This window comes from Chironomus tepperi, unplaced genomic scaffold (genome assembly GCF_022539635.2).
Source record: "Chironomus tepperi strain 1889 unplaced genomic scaffold, CSIRO-AGI_Ctep_v1 contig_177, whole genome shotgun sequence".
In the NCBI taxonomy this organism is placed as follows: Eukaryota; Metazoa; Arthropoda; class Insecta; order Diptera; family Chironomidae; genus Chironomus; species Chironomus tepperi.
This window is the reverse complement of record NW_027226299.1, coordinates 553,568-575,445: the sequence shown is the minus strand read 5'-3', so window position 1 is coordinate 575,445 and position 21,878 is coordinate 553,568. Positions and strand designations below refer to the sequence as shown.

General features: G+C 28.6%; 1 protein-coding gene across 2 annotated transcripts in view; it reads right to left on the bottom strand.

Annotated features, from left to right (window-relative positions):
* Nucleotides 1-21,179, bottom strand: part of wry (delta and Notch-like EGF repeat containing weary) — a 45,312-nt gene extending 24,133 nt beyond the window's left edge. The window contains exons 1-3 of one of the 2 annotated variants that reach the window (XM_070639009.1): nt 20,816-21,179; nt 20,326-20,734; nt 13,559-15,597 (exon numbers count right to left, since the gene is read on the bottom strand). In XM_070639009.1, coding sequence (XP_070495110.1) covers nt 13,559-15,439 — 1,881 coding nt within the window. In that variant the 5' untranslated portion in view covers nt 15,440-15,597; nt 20,326-20,734; nt 20,816-21,179. Of the gene's footprint in view, nt 1-13,558; nt 15,598-20,325 lie in introns of both variants that reach the window. The other variant, XM_070639010.1, reaches the window with a different exon arrangement.
* Between the last annotated feature and the right edge of the window lie 699 nt (nt 21,180-21,878).

The window sequence follows — 21,878 nt, the reverse complement described above, 5'->3', positions numbered from 1 at the left end:
AAAGGGTATCAGAAACCTGTTCAAGTAAAAATTTCATCAGCAAACTAACAGTCGAGAAAATCGGATGTAGCTACTGCATCATATAAAATGGTATTAAGGAGTTTGGTTTATTGGTAACTAGGATATTAAGCGCATATTTTTATAAATGCTTACTTTGGCTTAAATTTTGATTTTTAACAGTTTTGTAAAATTCAAAATTTAACGGTTTTTTAAAATTCAAATTTTAACGGTTTTGTAAAATTCAAATTTTAACGGTTTTGTAAAATTCAAATTTCAACGGTTTTGTAAAATTCAAAAACTAACCGACATTTTCAAAACTTTCTTACAAATTCATGGACAGTCATCTTCATGCTCATCCAAAATGCTTAGTGCTTATCACTAACCACATCTTTATAGGAAGCATGCCAAAAAATGAGGACAATCGTTATTCATATTGAAAGAGTAGTCGAGCTTTATTTTGTTCGGAAAATATTGACTCAGTGGTGACTTTGAGAGGTGGAAAGCAAGCACTTGACTAGAGAAAGAAAGGTTGAAGGAAGACTAAGAAGATATAACCGAAAAAGTCACAATTGAGCATTATCCCCTTTGATATTCGAATGAGAAATCAAATACTCTAAGAGAATGGAATTGGCACACATATTCGAAACATAAATAAATATCCCCAAATGCTTACTCGCTGACTTTCTTTCATTTTTATTTCACTTATCGATAAGAAGGGATTGAAGAAATAAATATCAGTATGTTTACATCCGTACGCTTTCTAACATACACAACAACTAGCCGATAAAAATTCCGAGACTGTGTGCGAATGATTGTAAAATAAAAGAACATGACATGCACAAGTTGGAATGTCACTTAGTAGGCTTGAATATTGGATAGATTTTTGTTGCTGTAATATTTTGGAATTTTGCAGTCTGATTTTATTATGAGTTTGCCATCAAATATTTACTCTAGAACACCGGATGTAGATATTTTTAGGATATATGTATCTAAGAGCTTCATATTCCAAGTAAGAAGAGTTTATGCTTAATAGTTATTTTTAAGAAATAACGGTTTTTTTAAGGTTCAAAATTTGAAAAATAAAAATCAAGTTCAATTTTTGAATTCTGAAACGACGGTTATTTTAAGGTTCAATTTTTGAATTCTGAAACGACGTTTATTTTGAGGTTCAAAATTTGAATTACAATCTAAGTTTAAATTTTGAATTCTGAAACGACGTTTATTTTTAGGTTCAAAATTTAAATTACAATCCAAGTTCAATTTTTGAATTCTAAAATGACAGTTGTTTTGAAAATCAATTTGAAAAAGTAGATAAAACCGACAAACTCATCAAGCCATGCATTTTGAAGAAGGACACAAAGAATCTTAACAAGAAGATCTAGTCCTCATGATTACAACCTTTTTGTCACAATCATGGAATTAAGGAAAGTAAGAATAACATTGAATCTGTCGTCCACAGATGCAAAGGACAGTAAATTGACATAAAATTCGACTAAAAAAACCACCAAGACAAATTGAAAGTAGGAGAGTACATTAACTTTTTTCTATTAAGCTCTAAAAAAAAGAGAAAAAAGGACCATATTCGTATTGTGTGTTGTTAAAATCTTTTTTTATAGTCATGAGGAGCTCGAACAGAAATGAAAAGGAAAGAAGAAGTAAAAAAAAAATTCGGGTATTGTAAAAATAAAACTTTTATGCTTTTAGATACTCGAAAGAGCATTTATAGAAATATCTTGTGCTTCTGGTTCAAACATCACATCTGTGTACCGAAGTTTTGTTGAAATGCGTGTGATATTAAAAGTGACAAGCCTCTTAAAGGGCTTCATTCCCTCAAACAGACATAAATAGCAGAGAAAGGACTTACATTTAATTCACATTGAATGAGAGATGAAGGAAAAAAAGTGGAATGTCAGCTGAAACTTTTCTATGGTCCATAAGCTTTGTGTTTGTTCTTGAACATAAAAACCCCACAACATCTTCCTATTTCCATTCTTATCAAGACGTCCGAAAGTGTCGGTGTGGGGGAAATGAAGCAGCAGCACAAAAAGTGGTATAAAGTGTACTTTATGAGGTGCAACCCAAAACTACTTTCCGCCCCTCATTTTTCATGCCTTCTTTTTTTTGCCTTCAAACTCGGACTTAGTCTTTAACATTCGAAATGAAAAATTTGACAATACATGACCAGAATCGGAATGTCTACTTTTGTTCTTTTCCTCTCTTGTGTCTATTTCACTTTTATACGCTACATTTTTCTACGTTTGTAATCAATAGGAATAAAAATGGATATGGTTCTTTTAATATTTGCTGTGTGCCTTTTTCTGTTATCTTTTTTATTTTCGATTATAACAATAAGACGATGAGGAAGAAGATGGAGGAAAAAGTGAGAAAATGGTTGTGATTCTTTGCAGGTTATTACATTTAAACGCGATTTGTTGAATCATAGCAAGCTTAACAGTCAAGTTCAAAATTTGAAAGTTAACGGTCAAGTTCAAAATTTGAAATAAAAAATTTGAAACACAAAAATCAAGATCAAAATTTGAATCAAAACAGTCGAATTCAAAATTTGAATCATACTTGCCAAGTTCAAAATTTGAACTTTAATAAAGCTAGTTCAAAACAAAAATTTGAATTTTAACGAATTTCCCAAATATTTTACTTCAATTAAAATCAGGTTTTGGCACTGTACCGATTTGTCAGTCTGCCAGACACTCAATCATACACCTACTCAGTTGCTTAATGACCCAATCATCCACCCGTGCAAAATACGTGTTAATTTCCCAGAAAAAAATCCTGCAAAAATCTTCTTTATAGCTCCTATTCTTATATTACGTCAAGTCGAAATCGTTTTCGCATAATGGCTCATGCTGAATACGGAATGCCTTACGGCAGTTTCTGTCTGTTATCAAGATTTATACATTTTTTCCTTTTCTTGAATCATTCTTTCCTTCCATTTTTTTGGCTATAGAAATATCTGTTAATTTTTGCCTTAAAACGATGACTTTCTCGCGATAGAATTGCTATAAATAAGAATCAATGCTTTTCGTGAGCTTAATTTTAATGTTATCAGTATGATTCCAATGTTTGTCAAAGTTCATCAATTTCTATGCTGTAAAATTCACATTATATCGACAGCCGTGAGCTTTTTAATGGCGAAAGTTTTGTGAATAATAATTTATACTTAATCTCAATTGGAATTTTCATGAATGCTGTGTGTAACTTTTAATGATGTTTGATGTAGAATAAGTTATGTGATCCATTAGAGAAGCTTTAAATTGAATATTTTTTTGTCGGATGAGGGATGGGAAGTGCATGTATGAGTAAACTGAGTGGGAAATGTGAGAATTATTTTAATGAAATTAAAAGTTTTCACTGAAGTTTTACAAGGATTATGGAGGGATCAACGGCGGATTTGAGATGAGTGGTTGCTGTAGATTGATATGGATCTGTAGCAGGATCTGTAGTTTATTATTACAGAATTTAAAATAAACATTTAAAATTTAAATTTCGCAATTTGAATTCAAAAGTTTTAAAAATTGAATTTTCAAAAATTGTAATTTAAAATTTGGAATTTTCGTAACTCGAAATTCATAATTCAAAGTTTAGATTTTTCGAAAATTTAAATTTTGAAAGTTGGATTTTTCGAAAATAGAATTTCGAAATTCAGTTTTTTTGAAAATAAAATATTCAAATGACTGATTACAAATGGTTGATGTTCCCCTAACATCATAAGAAATTAAATTATCATTGAATATTCGCTTGATTAAATTTAATTTCTATTTAAATAGATTTACTTTAGAATTTAAACTTGCAAAAACTAAATAGAGAGTTTGTTATGCAAAAATTCATCATGAAGACCTACTCAGCACTGCAAATTGTATTAACAAAACTGAGTTTATTATGAAAACTTTTTGAAAAATTTTCAAAAGCATAAAATTATTATTCACATTAATTGAAGTTATAAAGCATCCAGAAGTAGATGCAATCATAACCATAATATTTTATTAAATTTGCTTAATTTCTCGCCAGTAAATAACAAACAAATGAATAAATATGTATAGGATGGTTTCCCATTTAAAATTTTAATTACAATTTATGTTGAAAATTTGCATTTTTGTTTATTTTTTGCAAAAAAAATATAATTTGAGTTGGCGATGGGAGAAAATAGTCCATAACAACATCAACAACAAGCATGAAATATAAATTTTTATTGCAAAGTGTGAAATGGGAGGAAAAAAAGTCGAAAGTGGGAGAAAATGCAAATAAATGATAAATGTAGTATTAAATGTCATTGAAGTATAAATATTGTGACGTTCATTTATGTAAATTTATTTATTCATTAATATTTCAGACAGAAAAAATATGAAAAATGACGTCTGAGTGAAGTTGGGAATTTAATAAATGCAAATATTGCCATTTACATAACTCAGTGGTTCTTTTTTTCATCCAAAAATATTTTTGCCACTAGCGAAGACATTGTCGACTATAAATATTAATTCCACTTAATTGAGTTTTTAACTCTTTTTATTTTTGCGTATAATTTGTTCAATCATGCCTAAATCTTCCTGCAGATCACATAAAATATTCATACTTTTACATTCAATAAATTTTTATGGGTCATCGTAAAGCACAAATTCACATAAAAATATATATGTGAGCAAATGTGATGTACGTTTATGTATTTTTTTTTTTTATAAATCGTTAAACAACTTTATTTCGCACATTTCTTTAACGAATCGTTCTGAGCTGGTATTTATGTCTGTTTTAGTACCTTGAGTAATGAGTGATGTTAATTAGATAATTGTAATATTGTTTTATGCTGCCTAATTATGTTTGTGGTGATTTCGACTGTTAAAATTCGAAGAATAAGAGTTGGTGGATGTTTGGCAATTTGGAAGATTAAGATTTGAAGGAGTTTCGCGTCATTTTGTCTCAATGATCTATAATTAATATGGAAAACTTAACTTAAATCGATTAAAATTCAAATAAAATTGGAGTTGGCTTTGAATTCTGATTAGATGATTCAAAAGTTTTGAGAATTTTTCAAATTTTTGCATCTTTTTCGGATTGAAATGGATTATTTTTGCATCATTCTGCTCATTGTTTAAAGATTCTGCATCATTTCAACAAAGATGCAAATTATCTCAATCAATTTGTAAAAAGATGCAAAAATCAATAATTCAAATTAAATAACTTAAAATTCAGCATCATTTGTAAAAAGATGCAAAAATCATCTTAAAGCTGAAAAATGAAATTAAATCAATTTCAAAAATAGATGCAGAAATTCAAAGTCACAATGATCCAAATTAAACAAAACAATTTCGCATCAATTTCTAATTTTTCGCATCTTAAAGTAGAATCCAAACAGCTTCAATTTCATCAGCAAAACTTGACGATAGAGAAACTTTAACAATTAATTTTTCAGGTCAATGCTCGACAAAAGACTCAACCGCCCATTATTAAAATATGCGTTACAGAATGTAATAAAATTTAGAGACTTAAATAGCATCCTCATATCAAATGAATGTGATTTTATGCTTAAAATTTACATATGCAAAAAGGGTTAATTAAACCCCTTTTCAATTCCTTTCTCAAATTTTTTTATTTTAATTGAAAAGACAAGAATGTTACGAAGAGGATTAGATGTAATGCCTCTCAGTTCCTCTTCCTTTCATTTACTCTATGCCTTTTATTCTGAAATTTTACATTTTTTTTTATTCCGTACGACAATGATGTTTTTCAAGTCGCAACTAATCCCTAATTTGCATCTCTCGCACAAAAAAAAACCTTTTATTGCTAGAAAATTTCTACATTTCAACATTTTACTTGCTTTTAACGATAAAAAACAGACACAAAATGGAAATCCCTCCTTGTTTGTTTCTTTCCTTACTTCTTTTTTTTTCAATGCTCTATTTCAATACACCCACAAGACATTTCCAGAATCTTTATAGGCGTAATTTTCACGAAAATTTTCCTCATTAATTTTTACGATTATTATTAAACGGCATACAGAGACGTCCACAAGGAGAAGTCTATAACCATACAATGTTATTCTATGAATTTTGCTTTTATTTGCTTTCTTTGGATTGTTTATTTGGTGGTTTATTTGGTGAAATTTAAGTTCAATTTGGGGATTTTGTTGGGACTAAATCAATTGTTAAAACTCATTAGACTAATTTTTCAAAATGTTAAATTTTCAAATCAACTTAAATTTGAATTTTGGAAACCATTAAAAATTTGAATTTTTGGAATTCACTGAAATTTAAATTTTTAAAAATCTTTGAAATTCAATTTTTAGAACTCATTAAATATTAAAATTCTTAATTCCATCAAATTTTAAATTTTTCAAAACTATTAAAATTTTAATTTCAAAGAATTGTTGAAATTTGAATTTTTGAAAATCAGTTATTTTAGGTTTAACTTTTAAATTTTAAATTTTTGAAAATTGTTGAATCTTGAATTTTTAAAAACCAAATTTTAAATTTTGAAACCCGTAAAAATTAAATTATTTAAAATTGTTACAATTCGATCAAAAAAATCTTAAAAATTCAATTTTTAGAAACCATAAAGATTTGAATTTTTAATTAAAAACAATTAAAATTTGAATTCTAAAAATTTACAAAAAGCTATTAAATTTTATTCAGTGTTTTACTATCAAATTAATCCCAAATAAAATCCCATACTTAACACATCTACTTCTTACTTTTATCTCACTACAATGTGATAAATGATTATACATGATTTTGAAGAAGGCAAAGTGAAAGTGTCAGAGGCATAAAAATGTGAAAATGTCTCAATTAGCAAAAGCCGTAAAAGTACCAAACGACTAATGAGAAAAAAATTCTTCAAAAATTTTCAACTGTATTAATTTGTTCATGTTGGATTTACCATGTTTAAAATTAATTTAAGCATTTTTATTTTACTGGTGTGCAGATGTTGAGGTTCTCATCATCTGTATTGCCCCCTACCTCCTCAATCATTTTACATTTTTTTATTATTATCGTAAATGGAATGATGAATGTACAATGGAGCATCAAATGTTTACTTTCGGACTTCTGTTAAAAAATTAAAATTGAAATGCTGGAATTTTTGTGAACAAGCGAGAGAGGAAAATGAAGCGGAAAAATGTCACAGGAAGTTGCAATTTATGCGACAGAATTTCCTCGTTTTGTTAACAAAAATTCTCATTGTGTTGTTTTTTTTTGTGAAAAACGTTTCAGTTTCCAATTAAATTAAAAATATTTTCATACGAAGCTTTTCAATTTTTATTTAATTAGCTTTCAATGAAATACATAAATTTAATTGATTTTATTTTAAATAAAATGTCATTAATAAGTAATTCATTTTGATAAATGCATGCCTAAATAATTTAAAGTGTGTATTTTGAATTCATGAATTGAAGAAAAATGTTGAAATTCAAATTTTTAAAATCTAAAAAGTTTGAAATTTAAAATTTCGTCAAATTTTCAAAAGCTTGGAGATTTGAATGTTGAGAATTAAAATTTGAATTTTAATAACTCGGTTAAAATTTAGAATTTTTAAAATCTTTCAAATTAGAATTTTTAAAAATTTTCAAAAACTTTTAAATTGGAATTTTTAAAAATTGTTTAAAAATGTCAAAATTTGGTTTTTCTCAACTTGAATTTTATAAAAATCGATTTAATTCTTACTATTATTTAGAATCATTTAAAACTAATTAAAAATTTAATGATTTAGTTTTGTTCCAATATTAAAAACTGTAATTTTCAAGAAAATCGAGCAATTTTTCAAGAAATTTGAAATTATTAAAACAGTAAATTATTGTGGGTAGTGAAATATTATACTTTATACAGGAATTCTCCGAAATATTTGTGAATGGATGAGTTTACAACAACATTTTACAACAAATTTTACTTTCATAAATTTTAATAAATTTATTTTTAACTTTTTTAATGTTGTAAAATTTTGTCCTGATTCTCAAAAGTTATTATTAAAAAGCTTGTAAAAACAAAGATTAGATTGTACTTTTCGGATGTTTTGACGCCCACATTACATCATTTTTTGTGAATCTGTAACATTCACTCTCTACCTTCCAATAAAAGCTCTAAAATGAGAATCTTCAAACTATTACATGATCAAGCTTATATCCTTGTTCAAAATAAAAGTAAAGCCACGATCCTCCTACAAATTCATAATAAATATGTTGTAAGTTGCTATATGAACAACTAATAAAAATTCTAAAAACTACCGACGGTTCTGTTTTCATAGGATACTCTCATAAAACATGTAAAAAATTGAATAAGGAAAAAAAAATTTAAATACAACATGAAAGAACTTTGTTTATATGGTCGAATCCGAAACCCTTTTTACCCTTCTTAAGTATTTCTCCTTGTTGTTTGTTCATATTTCATACCGAAAAGTTTCCACACAATAAAGTCGTAAAGGCTTTTGTTTCTATTTGAAATAGATGAAAATAAGAATGGTTTTGGAGATGAATAAAATATGAAAAATTATGGCGCATTAGTGATCGATTGATTTATTTTTCAATTTGGGTTAGACCGTAATTTGTAGAAAATTATTGGTTTTTAAAATTTGAATTTTAACGGTTTTTTCAAATTTGAAATATTTTGGTTTTCGAAATTCGAATCTTAACGATTTTCTAAATTCAAATCTTAACAATTTTTTGGAATTCAAACTTCACGATTTTTCAAAGATTCAAATTTTAAGTTAGAAATATTTCAATTTTGACGATTTTCGAAAATTTAAAAATCAACGTAAAATCAATATTTTAAAGCAACCTTCATTTGGTTTCATTTTAACTTCATTTAAGCAACTCATTCTGACTTTATAAAGCACACATTGTTCTCAGAAAAATGAATAAAAAAGTCGAACAAAAAAACAATTCATGATTTAAACCGCAAAGCTTCATTCAACATTTTTGTGAGTTAAATTTTTATTTTCATTCATTTCACTTTTAAGAGCTACAAAAAAAAACGGTTGGATTGAGTTGTTTAAATCATAATCCTTAAGCAGAGGAAGCAGAAAGTTGTGAATTTTGCGGTAAAAAATTATTCAAAACATTTTCCTTCCAACAAATTTCGAATATTTTTCAATTTTTCTTTTAAATAATTAAAATTTTCCATCGTGATGGATAAGTGAGGACCATAACAATGGGGGAAGAAAGTCGAAAAAAGAAAATAAAAGAATTTGCATAGTGAAAAAATATTTGTCCACAAAAATCTTTCCAAAGTGTGAATTTTCTTCCTTTCTTTTATATTATTTTCATTGCCTCCCTTACCTTCACCATCCCTCCATTATCTATTGTTGAGAATTATTTTTCTTTTTTAACGAACGGAAAGAATATTCGTTTCTGTGCAAATTGTAAATAATGAAAAGAAGGAAAACTTTTTAGTTGACATTGTGCTTGTTTGAACATGAAAAATTCATTACAATAAAAATTTTACCTTCACAAATTTCTAGGGAATGGGTGCTGAATAATTTTGTGGTTGGGGGTTTGTTTTGGAAATGCGTTTGTGGTTTTAATTTTCATTTGAAAAATAAGGGATTAAAAAACAAAGTTTTGAGTGGTTTTGAAGATGTTTTTCGGAGTTTCTAAGCAATCGAAGCAATCTACGCAAATTTTTAATTTCGAATTTTTGAATGTAATTCCGAATTTTTGGTTGAAATTTCGAAAGTTAAAATTTGAATTAAATTTCGAAAGTGAGATTTTGAATGAAATTTTCGAATTCGAAATCTTGAATTCAATTTCGAAAGTAAAATTTTGAATTGAATTTTGAACTAAATTTCAAAGTTGAGATTTCGAATTGAATTTCGAAAATAGAATTAAATTTTGAAAGTAGGATTTTGAATTGAATTTCGAAAGTTTTGCAATTTAATTCGAATTTCGAAAGTGAAATTTTAAAACATAATTATCGCTTAAATGCGTTCTAACTTCTCTAATGCTGGCCACATCGCTAACTCATTTCCTTACTTTTTTCTTACGGCATTTCTTTTATACTTTTATGAAAAAAAAAAGGAAAATTTCTTGTATTGTTGATGCCGCTTATACTCTCTGAAGCTTTATAATTTGTGAAAATTTAAATATTATTTAAGCATCAAGTTCTTTCTTTAGTTAAGGAAACATCATAACAATGTGAATGTATTCTTCTTTTATGTTTTCATTTCTCATAAAAAAATTCTATATTGTATCGCATGGCTGTATTTTCCTGTTCTTTTATTTTTTTGTTACATGCTGGTTAGGATGTCTTAAAATAGATTTTTTTTATGCAGCAGTGTTTTGTTTTATTCTGTATAAAATGTAAAAGAGTTTTACGTAAGGATAAAATAAAATTTGTTCATTTTGAAGGTAATTTACAAGTTTTAAAGCTAAGAACATCTTTAAGTTTCTCATAATATGTTCTGCAACTCTAAAGATAACTTTAAATTTATATCATCTTAAGAGTTTCAACAGAATCTGCTAAATATATCAAAATACAAATTTATAAAGCCATTTTAAATTTTTTTACTGTTTTTCAACACATTTTCTATTTTAATTACAGCATAAAATCCTCATAAATATGCTAATAATAATTAAAACAAGAAAAGTTGCTTGTTTTTGTATAATTTTTGTTAAATTTATATGAAATACAATTTAATAATCAAAAGTTTTTGGTGCTGTAACACTCGAGGCTTCATTTCAAATTCAGTTATTCAGATAATGTGGCAATATGAAGCTCTTATTTGTGTCTCTTGAACTAATGAAAAATAAAATTTAGTTACTGATGACAGGTGAATTTATCTTAAAATTAAATAGTGAAAGTTCTTGGAATCTAAGATAACTGATTATGGAATTGTTACAATGTAAACATATCAAATAATTACTACAGCTGACACTCATTATGGTAAACATGTGAATTGATATGCATATATGCTTAGAAACTGTTTTGAATTTTTGAATTTTCCCGCACTTTTGTTTACAATTTGAAATATACTGAAAACAAAATGTTTGGTTTCTAAAGTATTTAGAGCAGTTAATGGACAGGAATATGCTTTGAATGCTTTGCTCACTTGCAAATTACACTATTTGATAGTTTATGCTGTTAATTTTTACAAACTCAAGGTAAATTTGAAGGGCAAAGTGCTCATATGGAAATGTAAACAAATGAATTCATTTTGATTCCGAAGATCAAAAATTGCAGTTTTACAGAAGCAAAGGACAGACTATTATCGAATATTCAACCCACTGTAACCTTATATTCAAGCCATCAGCATAAAATCGCACATAATTTTCATGAAAGTTTGCATGCAAAACTATCCAACCATCTCCTATTCAAATAGGACGAAAGCAAAACCAAACATAAGTGGAATGCTCTTTAAAAGTCCTTTCGAACAAAAAAAGAGCACAAACATCCTGCATCATATTTCTTTACAACCACAACATATTATCGTCTCATATACACCAAAATGAAATGGAAAAGGAAGCACAAAAAAAAAAGGATTTTTTTTTCATCTTTGACGATGCAATCGAGAGCTCAGTGAAGCATAAAACCACATCAAACCCATTAAATTGCATTGCTCCATTTTAATGCATTCCAGCACTCAAAAACGTCAAAGAACTTATTGAAGTAAATGCTCCATACATGCATTATGTCATCAATATCATCTCGAAACATTCCAATTTTTTTTTTTTATATGGAATTACTCGAAATAAAGTATAAAATGTATTTTGAGCTATAGAAACAGAAATAAGAAGAGGAACTTAGAAAAAAAATAAAGAAATAAAAGCTTTTTACGTCTTATCAGCGATAGAGCTCTTTTCATGTCAAACCTTTTTTTTCATATAGCATTGACAAAAAAAAAATTTCTATTCTTTTGCTCCTTATACGACAAATAAAAGCATGATGTGCATGATGATGATAGCAAAAGACAGTTTCATCCAAAACTTTTCTTTTCCCTCATCTTCTATTTTAGTCGTCACACTTTCGAAGCAATTTTCGTCTTATTTTTATCTTACTCAAAATTTTACTCACATCCACTCATTCAGAGTAGATTCCTCTTTTCTGTTCTAGTTCACGGTGAAAATTTCGCTTCACCTTGGATAAGCATGAAACATTTTAAAGTACAAAGGATGTAAATTTTGTGAATAATTATCATACACACACATGATCGTTGAACTGATATGTAGCACTTTCTATTCAATATGCGTGTTTTTGCTTCTGATGTTTATATAATCAACAGAATGTGCTGCTGTGCATGGAAACAACTTTAGAGTTTAAGAAATGTTTATGAATGTGCTGCGATTGAATTTTCAAATTTAATATACAGGAGCTTAATCAGGAATTTTTGAAGATAGTGAGGTTGGAGGAAGTGGGGAAGCAGGAAGGTTGGGGTTAATGTGGTCTTTTTTGCATGAAACCCAAAAATTTTGGAGAGAAATTGGATTTTTCTCGAAAAATCTAGCAAATTAAGAATTTTGTCCAAAAGGGGATGGGGTTGACCACCAACCCAACCCCTTTTACCCCTCCGGTCAATACGCCCTGGTTATAGACACAACTATTGGGAATAGGAGGAAAATGGAGTAAATTATGGCTTGGATTTCAAAAAGTCTTCCAAATAGTTATAGAAATTAAAGGAGTTTAACACTAACTCTCCTTCTTAGCTATGTCCCTGGATGCCAAGGTTAAGTCGAATATAGTATTAGTGTATAACGAGAGTCTTAGGGATACGAATTCTAGCATCTACAGATGCATATTTCTTATATAATTTGTGAAAATCTAGCAATATTCTCATGTAATCAAAAGACATATTCTCAAAATATGTCACAGGTGCTACACAAGAAGCAAATAACGCATACATCTCCATCTCAACATCCCTAAAATCATCCATTAAAAAACATGACAAGCTCCTATAGTTTCTTATATAAAATTCAGTTTGACAAATCATCCAAGACATAAATTTGTTAATAATTCCTTCACATATTCATGCCTGACCAAACAATCACATATATTGATCCATCCTAATTATTCCATTTATAGAAAATTGACAAACAATAGCATCTAGCATGCATACAGCTATCAAAGTGATTTTCATATCTCAATCATCAATAAAACTACCCCAAAACTGTACACAATCTTCGTACATTGACAAAAAAAAAATTTATTCTAAAAGCTTTGAAAGGCATCATAATGTCAATTCCTTGAATAGACGAAGAGATAATGGAATTTTCTTGTGTATTCGTTGTCATAGTGATGCATGATATGTATGTATATCCATATCAGGAGAAGAACAATTTTTTTTCTTGCTTCTCATTGTACGCACATTTCTTTTCTATGTCTCATTCTTTTTTTTTTGCTTGCTTGCTTGGATGTATATATCCCATATATCGAATTTCAATTAAGTTCTCTGACGACGGATGGATGGGAGACACGATAGAGGCAAGTAAGTAAGACGAAGTAGAAGAAAAAAAATCAAAATCAATATTAAATGTTGCGTAGGCAAAAAAAGTGTGTATATAGCTCGAAGGGTGTAGATGACACGGATAATGTTAAAAAAGAGAATAAGATGAAGAAAAAAAGGAACTTACAGTGATGGGTAAATTGAGTTCATGTGTCTCATTGCCGCGCCATACTGTCGAATCAGCTGATAAGTTTTGTATATCACAATCCAAGGAATTGAGCTTCTCCTCGAGACGAGACAACATTCGTGGATGACTTGTTGGAATCGAATACATTGGTCGTTTTGTTGTCACTTCTTCCGTTACGGTTGATGTTGCAGTCGTCATGACATTATCGACAATTGTTGTGGCAAAGTGTGAATTGTCAATAGGAATTTTATTTGTGTTCAATAGCTTTTCACGTATTAAATTGTCAGGCTTGACTGTTGACTTTTGTGTAGCAGGCTTTGATGCTTTATGTAAAATTTCATTATAAAGTTCCTTGCTATTGTAAAACTTTGTTGTCGAATATTCAGGCTTTCCATTAACAGGTGATTGTGTCAAGTTCTCCTTCTTTTGATTGAACTTTGTCATGCCAAAATCATGTATGCGTGTTGGACCTTGTGTATCTGTCGATAAATTTTTTGTCGATGGATCAAATTTCTTCATACGTCTTGGTATAAATACATTATCCATGTTAATGTTTTCCGTCACTTGTGGCACTTCAGTAACAATCTCTTCCACTTGAGTGATAATCTCATCAATTTCAATACCCCTATCGTTTTGATCTACATTAATACCAACTGTCGAGTCATCAATTAATTCAATTTCAATGTTTGTTGTTGCCACATTTGATGTATTAATACGTGTTCCACTTCTTACTGTTGTCGATGCTATTTCACTATCAATATTTGTCGGTTGACTCAATGAAAGTTCAGCCAAGGGCTTGACCTGCTCATTATGCAATACATCCTTCTCCTTCAACATTTTCTCATTTGAAATTTCAATAATGGGTCGGAAGTCTTCTATCTTTGATGGGAAAAAGTCATCAATATTTACTTTAGTCGATTGCTGATGCAATTTATCTTTATGCTCATCATCATATCCAATGCTAAATTCATCGGTTGTTATTTCACCAATTTTAATTCGATATAGTCCATTCTCAAGTTTCCTATCGATTTGGATCTCATTTGATATTTCATTCTCATGGCTACTTGACATTTCATTATTATTATTGTTATTATTATTTCTATTATATCTCAGTTCCGGATCATCATCATTATTGAACAAAATATTTAAATTGGATTTAAGGACATTCTCCATATTGTATGATGATGGCGATGATGAATGAGAATTTTGGAACTGAATTGCATTTTGTGGCTCCATTGTGCTTGTGGTTGTGGTTGTCTCTATCTCTAAACTTTTTTCACTGACACTGGATGTTGGCATAAAAGTTTCACCAGCTATTGTTACTGTTTGTTGTTTTGTTGCATCCGCTGATGATGTTGGTATTGTTGATTTTGGCACAGCAGTTGTTGACGATAGTTTCTCATTTTTTGAAACTTCAACTGTAAATGAACGTATTCCAAAACTTATAGTTGTCTCGGAATTTATCTCATCCTCAATACTACTACTACTACTGCTACTTTGTTGATGTTTCTCTTGCGTAATGAGATCGTCATGTGATGATGAAGTGACTTCCGTTATAGTTGTCGTTGTGACATCCGTTAGGGGCTCACTCGTACTCGTAATTAAGTTAAATTGTGATGTAGAAAGTTTTAATTGATTTTCACTAGTACTCGATGCAGATGCTATTGTTGTCATATCCGACATAACGGAAGTAAAGTTGTTTGTCACATTTTGATTATTGATTGCTGTTGATGGCACTTCTGTTTGCTCTGTTATTGATGTTACTGATGTTGCTTCGACTATTAACGATGATGAATTTTTATCTCCTTTTATAAACACTATTAGAGTTGATGTGAGCAGTAAAAGGATCAAAATCCTTCTCGAATCCATACTTTTCGACATTTTATTCGAAACTTTCTTGTTTGCCTAATCAAATCTACGGAAGACGACCCTATTTGTAGATCATTAAAGTCAACTTTTATCTCTTCAGTTTTGTGTTTTTGGCTTTTATTTCTTTGGCGTGTCGGAAAGATGCAGGAAGAAGAAGAGCTTTTTTTTGGCTGTGGAAGAGAGAGAGAAAGAGAAACAAGAAAATAAAATGAGAGATAGAGACATAAGAAACTATAGTACGAGATTGAATGAAAAAACAAACATGAGTTATGTTGGCATTAGCAGAAATTTCTTCTGTATGTCTAACATACATAAAAAAAAAAATGTTCTGTTCTGAAATTTTTTTCACAAACATAGACATTTTTTCTGCTGTACTCTTGCTTCACACATAACATATTTGAACAAAAAAAAAAATATATAAATTTTTGTTCTCATTTTCTGCACAAAAATTTCATGCTTTAGAGAAATGAGGACGAATGAGGAAAACTTTATCATTTGATCGAAGCTGCAAACTCAAAGAGTACATAGTAATAAATTTAATTATTCCTATTTTGCGCTGTATAATGGAAACATTTCTGATATTGCTTTCAAAATTTCATAAAAGACTAATTTTTATGAGACACAAGCAACACAGAAATGCATGTGTGGGATGGAGCAGGCGAATTTGATGTTTAAAGCTTTATTAAAGAGTTTTATAATGTTTAAATGATACTTAGAATGAATATTATGATGATTTTTATTGAGATAATTAAAAATTCACTTAATTTTAATGAGTTTTGTGCAAAGTTTTGTAATAATAGCCTGAAGTTGGCTTCAAATTATGCTTTTAATATGAAACTGTCAAATTTTATTTGAATTTTCAAAGTTCGCTTCAATTGAAGCAAAAATTTTTATCTCGTGTTTAAAAAAACCAAATATCTGCAAATTTAAGTAGATTAAAGCATTTTTCAGCTGCTTCTACCAGTACATTCAGTAAGTTAATGCTATATCTTAGTTTTTTAATACGAAAAAAGTTTGAAAAATTAATTAAAGTGAGTAAAATTTCAAGAATTAAGATTTTTTCTAATTTAACTTTTAGGAAACTAATTTAACTTGTTTTAAACAACTTTTAGGAAACAATGGAACTTGTTAATCAAAAATTCTACATTTAGCTGCTCTAGTGACAACAACAAAGTTCTAATTTTCAAGAAATTCTCCCGAATTTGGTTAAAACACAAAATTTCTAATCCACACATCAAAAAATCTCAAATTAAGCCAAATATTCTGTCAATTACAGTCAACCTTCAGTTTCAATAGCAATCAACATCCAAAGTGAACATCAAAGGATCCTTTTTTCTCAGAAAAACGAGTGAGATGGCAACAAACTTTTCATTTTTTCACATCTGATAAATTTCATAAATAGCACACAGTTAATTTTCACAGACAATCAAGAGCACAAAAAACTTTGTTATTGTATTAAACGAAAGAGAAAAATTAATTTTAGTAGCAAATTAAAAAAGTTTCTCACTCAGAAAAAGTTGCCATCAATTCGCTTTTTTTTGTGCAAAAAAGAAAATTCAATCAATTTACCATTGATATAGTCGAATGCATCAAAAATATCTCATTCTCTTTTTTTTTATTTGTACTTTTCACAATTGATTCTGAAATTCAGAATCGGAAAATTAGGTCAATTTAACAATAAAAGGAATTTATTACGAATATAAAAAAATTTTTATTTCATTTCTTTGTTGTTCACTGACATTGAAAGCCAGAACAGAGAGAAAGAGAAGAAAATGAAGAAAGATGAGCAGCAAAGCGATTAAATTTAGAGTACAGAAAGGAAAATGCGTGAGAAAATTGCTTCCAAAAAAGTTTTTAAGGAAGACAAATGGAGGAGAATAATATCCGAATATTTAATGTAACCTTGACATTAAGGGATCTCCATCATCATCATCATCCTCATAATGTCTTCGTGAGCACGGGTGAGATATTTAACATTCATTTAATACTAAACTTATACTTTTTTATTGCCAGGTTTTTTTGGCTATATCCTTAAAGCCTATGTACAAAATTGGCGCGTGCACTAAGAACATTAAAAAGGATCCTGCGGAAAAGTTTAGATTTAAGGGATGAAAATAAAATTGAACTTTTCCAATAAAACAAATCGGATTTAGTGTATATCGATTTTCTCTTCTCTTTTTTTCTGTCGATACACGCAGACGAGCCTTTTTTCACAACATATTTTTTATTTTGTTTGATATTTTTTTGTTTCTTGCTCATCCATAGTAGGCGAGATAAAAGAATCTTTATCGAATTTACCCCAAAAAAAATAAAGTTCATTCATATAATTTTTTTATGTTTAATATTTCGGTTCAATGATTATTTGGAGCAATAATATGTAATTTGTGCAGCAATCGTTTTTGTCGGGTATCAAATTATGATGTAGAAAGGCAATTGAATGGGATTGGGAAGTTTAAATCTAAGTTGGATGGGGAAATTTATATATTTTTAAGATATTCGGATTCAAGAGTGTTAGGGTGAATGTGTGGGTCATGATTTGGTTCAAGAGGTATTCGAGTGTAGTGTGGTTTGCTTTGGGATTAAATTTACTTTTTGAAATATTCATATATTATATGAATGGAATTTATAGATTTGAAGATAAATTGAGTGAGGTTTAAACAGATTTATGTGAAAATTTGGTCAAAATTCAAATTTTCAACGGTTTTGTAAAATTCAAATTCTTAACGGTTATCTAATATTCAATTTTTTTAACGGTTTTGTAAAATTCAAATTCTTAACGGTTTTGTAGATTTTGAATTTTGAATTTTGATACAAATTTTACTCTTATTGAAATATTTTCAATATTCAGCAAAATTTGAAAAAGTTGGAAGAAAGCAAAAATATTGCCTATCCTATTAAAAATTCCAAAAAAAAGCTTGGCAATTGTTTATTAACACAATCAAGCTGCCAATTCTTCCACATTCACTGACTCAGCGCTATTTTATTGTTTAAAATGCATGAATTTCAATAAAATAAAAAATTCACTGAAAGAAAATATGATAAAATATTCATCATTTTTATAGACTCTAGTCTATTCGTATTAGACATAAATATTGCACGCATATTTTGTGAAATATTTTTGTTAAAAATTTTATTATTCAATGAACTTGTTTTGCTGCTGTTGATTGAAGTGTGAATTTTTTTATATTTATACAAAGTTTATGCTGAATTGTTAACTTTTATGATTTCTACAGCATTAAATAGAACTATTGTCTAAAATTTATTTACTATATCAATCGATAATTACTACAATAAACAATAATCAATTAGATAAAAGGCACAATAAACGAGAATTTATGGAATTTAAAGATAGAATGAGTAAAGATTATAATGACATTTCACTCTTACATGTATAGTTAAGCTTATCGAGCAATAACTATATAATAATATTATTGTTTGCACAATAGATCTACTTATTGTCTCTTAAATGATAGATTCCATAGCAATATACTCCTTTGATTTATCACCTTTATCGATTTTTTCCTTAATACATCCCCAACTATTGTTGTCTTATTAATCCGATTGTCTGCCTGAATAAAACGAGATAATGGATATACAATAAATATTTTTTAATCTCTAAAATTTATGTATCCATTGAGGAAAACAGACATCAGATCAGATTGTTGATATTCGTACACAAAAATTTTGTATTTTCGAATAGGAAATAAAATCTCAAAAAGTTTATCATTCACCATCGTCACGTTGAAACAAAAAAAAAATTGGGAGAGCAAAAAAGGTCATGGAAACCTCAAGCCCATGAAACACATTTTTTTGAATATGCTTTCATTTCTTTCTCTCCTCTTTTTGTTGTGTTTATATTTTTTATGGTTGAAAATAGATTCTTTTTTCTATGAAGGTCACATGGATTCATTCCCTTGTTTAGCATGTTTTTGGAAAATTGATATGCTTATTTGTTATTTCTTCGGTTGAATGTCCTGGTGTTATGTTGAGAATTTTGAGGGATTTGTGAAATGGGATTGTGTGTTGAAGGATGTGCAACTAGGAGTAATTGTTGAATTGTTGAGAAAATTTGAAATTCATTTTTTAAAATTCAAAATTTATTGATTTTCAAAAAATTCAAATTTTGTCAGTTTTCTTAATTTAAGATTCTCAGTTATAAAAATTTAAGTTTTAATGTCTTTCAAAAATTCAAATATTAACTGGTTTCAAAAGCTCAAATCTAAACGAAGTTATAAAATTCAAAATTACAAAACTTTTAAAAAATTTAATTTTTGTGAATTTTTGAAATTCAAATTTCAATGTTTTTAAAAATTTAAGTTTAAACGTTTTTCAAAAATTCAAATTTCAAAGATTTTTAAAAATTCAAATCTTTTGGGTTTTCAAAAATTAAATTTTGTCAGTTTTCAAATTTTAAGTTTCAACATCCTTCAAAAATTCAAATTTTGTCGGGTTTCAGAATTTCAATTTCAACGTCTTTCAAAAATTCAAATTTACAACGAGTTTCAATTTCTTTTAAAAATTTAAATTTATATTCTGGTAAATATGACCAAATGCGCTTAAAAGTGTCCAAACCCAGCAATCACATCCTCATTAACCAACCCCTCAAAATATTTTTAAAAATCTCTGATTTTTATTTTAACCGGAAAAATGTCTCTGTCTCTATTACTATCCCCATAAATGGCAAGTTTTAAATTGAGTAATATAGATTATGTGAGTCAGGAACATCAGATCAGTATGATAAAGTTTTCTACTATTCGTCGTCTCCTCATATGGCCTTTATCTCCACTAAAAAAACAAATTTAGAGTGGGATGAAAGCTAATTTAAAGCTAATTTGTCATAAACTTTTTCAACATAAAAAAGGGTATTTTTTTGTGTGTAGTGGGTGAGATTGACTTACCCTTTATACGCTTTTTTACTTCGTAGAAAAATTAGCAATCTAATCTACTTAAGCACATTTCAATTAGTTCACAATTATTTTGACAAGATATCGTCACAAAATTTAAATCCAATTAGCAAAGGTAGCTATGATGAAATTTATTGAAATTTCGCACGAAACTGGATTTACTCTAAATTTTTAATCACGTTGTTGCCCACAATTTATTCATAAAAAACAACATTTACAGTGGAACTGCTTCGAGACAACAAATCAAATAAAAAGAATTTCTCTTCCTTTATTTTTTACTTTTTTAAGGAAAGACACAGCACAGAGAATATTTTTTTCTTCACTTTCGTCTTAATCCACAGCACAAGAAATGTTTGTCGCGGAACTTTTTTTTATATATTTGGTGTGAGGAGGCAGAAAGGAACTGAAAAAAAATTTCTTAATTTCTTCCCCTGCTTACGAATTTCTTAATAAAATATACAAAAATATCTTCACTAATACACACACAAAATGCTTATTTCTTGTACTTGTCTCGTTCCGAGCGTACAAATTTTGGTTCATTTACTGGCAAATCACTTTTAATCCACAATGCTAATCCTCAAATTTATTTATATATTTTTTTTTCATTTATAAGATTTCGTAGAAGGTAAAATTATTTTTTTTGGAAGTTTATAGCAAATGAGTCCGATCCGTTGCACGTTTACCGTCAGAATGACACAAAATCCTAATGAATTATAGACTTATGACTCGAGATAGTGCTTTTAAATGCATTTATTTTGGAAATAAAAACTATAATCGCTTTTGTGTCACAAAACGAACACGACCCAAAAAAATGTTCACTTCCTTTTTTCGCGTCTTATCGATTGAAAATCTTCTCCGCAACTGAGCTTTTAAAATGAGAGGAAATTTTTGATATAGAAGAAAAAAATCATTGGATATACTTCCAGGATGAAAGTTCCAATGGACCATTTGGGAAAGAAACTTTGAGTGGAAATGTGCTGGAAAATGGAAGTCAGAATAGAATTTTAAGGTCATCAAAACATAAACAACAAAATATGCTATGTGCGTAAATATTTATCAACACATTTTTACCCGTCCTTCTCGTGCTTCCGTTCGTCTCATGCCGTTTTTCATCTTCTTCTTCTTTGGGGATGATAAAGTGGAGGGTGAAACATGAGAAAAGTTGCAGAAAACATGAATTGATGTTTATGTGCCCTTTTTCTCTTGTTTTTTAAAAAATTTATGAACACTGCCAACCTCAATTTAAATGCCTTTCAACATATGTGGATGTATGGTTCCCCACAATCATGTAAATTTGCAATTCTGAATTCTGAGTTATGCGTAGAATATATTGATGTATATTAAATCTCTACAAATTGAATTTTAAATGATTTTTTAAAGCTTTAATTAATTCAATTCTTTTTTTTTGTTCCTTATTGAAATTCTTTTGAGTATTATTCGAATTATGCATGATAATGTGATGAGATTTATGCCTTGTTGTATTGAAATTTAGGGTAAATCAGTAGGTGGAAAATTGATGAAAACGCATAGAAAATTTATTGTAATAA